The 7,296-nt window shown below is 43.6% G+C and overlaps 1 protein-coding gene across 1 annotated transcript; it reads right to left on the reverse strand.

Moving 5' to 3' along the window:
* Positions 1–366: 366 nt before the first annotated feature.
* Positions 367–6,217, reverse strand: LOC137346125 (claudin-4-like). The gene has a single exon (XM_068009437.1). It carries the CDS (start codon positions 5,171–5,173, stop codon positions 4,538–4,540), a length of 636 nt encoding a protein of 211 aa, XP_067865538.1. The 5' UTR covers positions 5,174–6,217; the 3' UTR covers positions 367–4,537.
* Between the last annotated feature and the right edge of the window lie 1,079 nt (positions 6,218–7,296).

Below are 7,296 nucleotides of genomic sequence, written 5' to 3' on the forward strand. Positions count from 1 at the left end.
TTGACTGGGGAATCTAGGACTAGGGGACACAGCCTAAGAATTAACGCTAGGTCTTTCCAGGTGAATTTAGGAAACATTTCTACATGCAAAAGGCAGCAGAACTCACTTCCACAAACAAGGTTGATGGTAGGTCAGTTGTTAGTTTTAAATCTGGGATTACTAGATTTTTGATAACTAAAGATATTAATGGTGTATGGGGCATGGTGGTTTATAGAGTTAGGTCACATATTAGCCATGATCTCACTTAAAGGTAGAACTTAAAGAAGAATTGAAGGGCTAAATGGCCTTCTCCTGCTCTTATGTTCCTCTATATGAGTGAGTACCTTCAGGTGAGGAAGAGGGACAACTTGAGAAAATACTGTTTATTTTTATTAAAAGACACTTTAATGATGGCATGTACAGCAACTTAATTGGAATATTTTGTTATGAGTCAGAACCAAACACTCAATTCCAGGTCACAGAAGGTTTACATACAGTAATCACCAATAGGATTAGTTCACCATCCATAGCCACGTGACTCCTGTCATCTGTTCTCACTCCAGTTCTTGCTGCTTTGTGAACTCATTATTTTTTAAAGTGTTATTTCAATAGCAGGTAAACCCATCATGGCTCCTCTTCGAATACTCTTGGAGTCATTGGCCTCGATGTTCTGCCGCTCCAGCACTCCTGGAGTATGTGCACATTGGGAAATTGCACAACCCACAGCCCACGGTTTTCTGACAATTACAAAGTATAAAATTTGCAGTTCTGCCTCTAGTGTGTGTCGGGGTTCTGAAGCAGAGAATCACTGTCACACCGTTTTTTTTTGCTGAGGACTAAAGTGACTTTTGGAGGGTCACTCTTGGTCATGTTTGAGTATTCTACAATGTAGTGCAACAGAATGTCTGCATTACCCCACACTGCGGGAAACGTCTGGTCTCCAGATATCCTTCTGAAAGGACTTGTCTATCATGGGGCTGGAATTACTGTCTGGAGCAAAACTTCATGTACCCATAGATATCGCTACAAGTAGCAAGTAGAGAATTCTTGCCCATAAGTTGAGCTTTTAATGTGCCATTGTGGGCAGCTGCAGACTGTGAGCCAAAAGGCGCTATCTCAGAAAGCAAATAGTTACAAGCCAAATAGTTCCACAAAAGGCTACAGTTCCCAGACTTTCAATCCACCCACCTCATTTTCCACCAATGCCACAAATGTACAATTCTTATCTTTATGTTCTTATCTTTTCATGGCTTCCTCCTCCCTCCTCCAGCCCTGCAACCCTCCAAGATGCCTGTATTCCTCCAACTCTGGACTCTTGTGCATCCCTGACGTCCTGTGCCCAACCATTGGTGGCCATGCCTTTAGCCATCTCGGCCCTAATCTCTGGAAGTCCTTCACCAATCTTTTGGTTACCTATCCTAATATCTGCTTGTTTGGCTGAGTATCGAATGTCTATCTGATTATGCTGCTGTAAAGCACTTTTGGATCATTTTACTGTGTTAAAGGCACCCTATAAATGCAAGTGGTTGATGAGATTGGAATGGGTGCACCACCTTGTGACGTTCACTGGACAGAAGCAGTACTAAACCCCAGCTTTGGGAATGTCCCACATCCCAGCTGGCAATGAATTGAGGCCAGAGATACATGCAAATCTGATGAGGATGACAGTGAAGAGGGAGTGGACCACAATAACACCTCAGCCTAGGCCAGTGGTCAGCAAGCTTTTTTACCTGAGGAGCCTTTTTAAAAGAATTTTCCAAAAATAAAAACTATTGGTAAGTACAAGATGAAATTTCCATATTTCTAAAGCAAATATGGTAGAATGCATATTCTGCATACATGATAAACAAAATAGATGTCTTGAATCTATGTATCAACAGAAAAAAATGAAATTAAAATAGTTCTAACTCTGAATTATCACATTTTTTGACTTTTGTTTACTTTAATTTTGTCAGTAAAGTCATCTTTAAAATAAACTGTAACTTAAGATACGTAAAATTAAGACTTTTTTGGCTAATGATTCTCGTGATAACAAAGGCATTATCTATCACCATGGTGTAGCTACACCACACCAACAGGTTTACTTAGAGCACCATGATATTTTTCATTAAAATAATCATTTGAAACCATAAAATGCAGCATAATGAATAGCTTTTTATCCCCATGATTAAAAAAAAACATGGCTCTTATTTTACTTGACTTAATATTTTTTCAGGTTTTCTCATGTTAACGTGATCCAACTGGAAAAGGTTGGGAGCTGCAAATGAGATGATAAAATGCTGCATGTATCTCTAGAGCCAAAGGTTGCAGACCTCTGCCGTAGGCTGTCTGACCAGTATAACCATTATAGACTAAGATTTGTAATGTAATTTACCGAAGGGACAATGCAAAAAATCAATTGCTTTTGCTAATTGCCCACAATCCACAACTTCTTTAGCTGGCCAGTTCCTGCAACATAACACAAGTTTTCCCAATTATTTCAGCAATCAGATTTTTATCAGGCATTAATCGTGGAAGTTGTAAGTAATTTTAACTTAACTCCGTCCGTCCACACACATATTGGAGCAGTAGATGGGATTGTTACAAACCAGTGCTTCATCACGTAATAGTGACAGTCTAGATAGAGTACATTATCCCAGCTGGCGTATACTAGTGACAAACCACAACTTGTATGCCACGTTATCATGTCTCAGAAACATGTTCATATACAAGCAGATTACTTTGCACACAGCAAGATAACACAAACAGCAGTGAAATGAATGGCAGTTAATCTGCTTGTGGTGTATAATATGATGAAAGATTGCAACAGGGTCGAACAGAAACACATCCTGTAGTTGTGGAGTTTCCAACAGGGACTGTGGAAACAAAGATTAAACATAAGAGATTATAGATAAATCGACTGGCACCAAGTCCTCTTCCCCTATCACCCCTTTGCTCGCTAAATTCTGGCCTCTTGAGCATCTCCAATTTGAATTGGTGGCTGTTCCCTCAGTTGTCTAGGCCCCAAGCTCTGGAATATCCTCTATACACCTCTCTACCTTGCTTTCCTCCTTTAAGATACTTCTTAAAGCTTAAGCTTTTGGTCATCTGACCTAATATCTCCTTATCTGACTCGTTTTATATTGCTCCTGTGAAGCGCTTTGGGACGTTTTATGACATTAGACAGAGAGTTGTGAGGCTGGGGTGATTCATTTCTGGGGTTAATAGTTGAGGCGGAAACTATGTCGCCATTGAAGTTGAGCTTGGGTAGGTGTGTGTGGGGTAAATGTGAGGAGAGGTATTTGCTGAGATGGACAGTCAATGCTGGCATGGACTGATTGCATCGAATGGCTTGTTCCTCTGTTGTAACTTCATATGCACTTTACTTGCCTCCAGCCTGGCCTGCTTGCTCTGCCCAGTAGAGAGCTCTGTACATCCTTGGTTCACATATGCATAAACTTCTCGCCTAGCAGTTAAAAAAAATATAGGGACAAATTTCCGTCTTTACCAGCTGGACTTTGAGTATCTGCTAGTCGGCCGAAGCGCAGAAAGGGAAATCTGGCGGACAGGATAGCACGCTGGTGACAAAACCGTCCGGCAATAAATGGGGGGAAATGAGTTCTTTTCCCAAGCTGCAGCCCTCCCCGACAGATTTCTCTTTCTATGTCCCGACCAAGGCAGTAAAGAGGAAAATCTGTCCGGTAAAGTTTGGAGACTGTCGCGGTGAGAGCTGCTGGTCTCAAAATCTTCAGCTTAATATCAGGTACTTATCAAAATAGTGCCACGGGGATTAAACAGACTTCCCTGAGGACTTTGTAAAGCAGGCTTGACGCATCACTGGAGTTGCACACTATTTGTCTCCTTTAGGGGGAGTCTCACTCCAGACGCGGGTCAGATTCTGACTCCGGATTCACACTGCAAGCGTAGCTTTGCTCCGAAGCATGCTCAGTGTAACACTGGGAACCTCCTGTGTTGTCCCTCCGATTCCGGTTGAGATCCCACAGGCTAAATGGCCACTGTGTGACTCAATCCACAGAGATTTGTTTGTTAAAATTTATGAAGCCAAAGTGGGTACGTGGAGTTAGGGTAGAGATCAGCCAGGATTTCATTGAATGGCGGAACGGAGACTCGAATGGCCTAGACCAGCTCCTATGTTGCACAGAAAGACTTGGCCTATTAATTAAATTGCTGAACATTATCTGCCCTGAGTGTACCAAATCGGAAAGACATCATGTTGCCTTCACTTACAAGCCCGTAGCTTGGGATCAATTAACTCTGCTAAGACTCCAACACCTGTAGTGTTGGCTAGAAACACTCCCGGTTAAGTAACGTTTTTTCACCAAGTTGTTTGAGCTGTATCAAATCTCTGAAATGCATCAATAGGAGTGTATACATTTTTTGGAAATTATGAAGCTTAACCCAAATTATAAAATTGGGCTTTTTTTAAACAGTGTATGACTGTAAGGTTAAAAGGATAGTAATACAATTATAGGTTTACAATTGAGGATTCCTCAACTTTCCACACTCTTGCCTCCAATACTGTTCAGGCAGGGGATATCCCAATTCCTGTGCCATTTCTCTAGACATAATGACTCTGACTATAGTTTGCTTGACCAGGGGTGTAATGTGCTGGAGAAGTTCTCTGTGTTTTCCATGTGTAACAGGAGCTCCACAGAAGGCCACTGCCAGCAATGAAGAGTACAGCAGCCGCCATGCCAATATACAAACACGGCCCCAACTCTTTCTTGACGCCATCGGGAGTGAACTCGCTGTAGAAATCTCGGATGATGTTGCTGGCCGTCCACGCCACTGGGATGAGCTGCAGAACGCCGGTCACCGTGAAGATGAACCCGGCGGCGGAGATGAGCCGGGCCTTGCAGGACACGCCGTTGATGAGCTTGGTCCAGCTGGCTCCGGCGATGGTCAGCAGGATGCCGAGGGCCGCCAGCACGGCCGCCGTGGTGGTCAGAGCCCTGGCCACTTGCAGGTCCTCGCTCAGAATCAGCATGGAGTCGAAGGTGTTGCAGACCAGCTCGCCGGTGCTCTGCCACACGCAATCCATCCATAGCCCCTCCCAGGTCTGCAGAGCCGTCACGATGTTGGCCCCTTGGAAGGCTGGCACCTTCCACAGGGGCAACGAGCAAGTCAGGATAACACAGAGCAACCCATTGACAAAGAGGAAGAGGGCAATAATCTCGAGAATGGCAGATCCCATTTTCCCCTTCTCTTGTGGCTGTGTGTGTGCAACAATCAAAAACACCAAACCTCGCCTTAAAATGTCCTTTTTGCAACCACTTATCACCCAACTGCAGAAAGACAAAAGCCCGATTCTCAACACTTCTTTTTAAAAAGAGAAAATATTCACTGATTCTTCAAAACAAAATGCAATTTGATATAACCTCCCAGAAACGAGTCTATTAGTTTCGAACGAGCATTCCTGCAGAGCTGGTTGTAATAATTATTCCAAGACTTCCACCAAAGTCTATTCAGATTCAGTTTCTCAAAAAAAAATAAGTAAAAACGTTTAATTTCGGGCACAGTTTTTGCTCAAGGTGGGCGTTAAGAGTTAATGCTCGGGACACGTTGTCCCGTCCGTGTCTATGTTACACGAACCGTTCACTCTTCACTGTAGTCGATGTTAGTCAGGGTAACAGGTCATAGACTGCCTCCTCACTCATTAGGCGATTGATTGCTCCATTTCATTGTGAAGATATGTCTGCAGCAATGAATGAATGACGTGTGTTTTTTATTTACTCACAGTTTCCCCAAATTTAATCCAAAAATCTCCGATTCTTTAGTCTCCTGAAGTCTTGGGAGGATGGGGAAATTGCAGAATCTTCTTCTCACTATGAAGTCTTCACGCCTTGTTTTTTAGATCAAAAATCTGTCTCAATCTCCCAGTCTTCATCAATGACCCCGCAGTGATGTTATTCCAACTTGTTTCCCATCGAATTGTGGTCTTCGGGTGCCGAAGGAACGGTTTAATGTATTTGCAATGCGTTCCTCTGAATCCAGTGTTGTATTTTTGGGAGAGGTCCCACTTAGACTTTTTTTTTGTCTCTCCCTTTCGCCCCTCAAAAGGTCTGCAAGCCCTTTTACTCAAACCTTGACATAACTCATTGCATGCTGGTGACGCGACATTTCTGCGTGATCCGCCTCGTTGCCTTGTTTTTTGTGCTCCAAGATAAAGGGATATTAAGAAATGAATGAGCAAGGTTCACAATCCTGGCGTTTCCAGACTCCCCCAGCTCCAATCTTTTCTGAAAGCCAAGATCGGAGTGATTGGTGTAAGCGCTCCCTCACACATTTACGTCAGTTGTGTACTTCAAAAGAGAATCTGACATCTCAGTCAACCGCACTTCCACCCCATGTGGGACGAATAACCTTTTTTAATTAAAAAAAGGGATTGCCGCATCACAAATCATCGTGCCTTGGCTTTCATTCTCCTACGCACTCAGTGAAAGTCCAGAGTTAGGCAAGGTTCCTTCAATTTCCATTGCTACCCATCCAAGTGTACATGTTCTGAAGCCTGTGACTGTCACTAATCAGATTCCCCCAATTGCCAATTGCTATCTCTCATGGAGCTTAAATGCCAAGACCCAGTGTCCAACACTAAAGCATGTGAACATAGCCAGAGTCCACTGCCATACTTATAGGGGCATCTGTTGGGCGAGGGGCGTTTGCTGCTTCCCAAGTTTGCACATATACAGCCAACTGAAGAAGGAAGGGTGAAGGGAAAGGTTTCGGTATCGAAAACCAAGTCTGCTAAATGTTGGAAAATTTAGTCCAAGGTCCCACAGGCTAGAAACCTGCCATGAAGTGCAGTGTCACGTGGTTTGAAGCCAACAGAGTGTGAAGAGATGAAAAGCTTTGTTCCGCAAAAGTTAATCAGCAACCGTTGACAAATGAGCAGCATTGGAGAGACAATGCATGTGACCATCATGTAACTATAGCCATAATCATTCGTCTAGCGTGCCCCACCACAAATACCACTGACTATAACTCCTATGATTGTGTTATCAATAATGCCACAAATGAAGCATTGTTCTTATGTGTAGTCAGCACACTTAAGAAGAAAGTACAAATATAGCTGAGATGAGCCAGACGATGGTCACAAGCATAATCTCACACTATAAGCAATTGACTCCGGACCCCATGAAGTCTCATGGCATCAGGTCAAACATGGGCACGGAAACCTCCTGCTGATTACCACCTATTGCCTGCACCACCCCCACCATCCCCGCCTCCCCCCCCCCCCCCCCCCAGCTGATGAATCTGTACTCCTCCACATTGAACACCACTTGGAAGAAGCACCGAGAGTGGCAAGGGCACAGAATG

Source organism: Heterodontus francisci, chromosome 29, assembly GCF_036365525.1.
Source record: "Heterodontus francisci isolate sHetFra1 chromosome 29, sHetFra1.hap1, whole genome shotgun sequence".
Lineage (NCBI taxonomy): Eukaryota > Metazoa > Chordata > Chondrichthyes > Heterodontiformes > Heterodontidae > Heterodontus > Heterodontus francisci.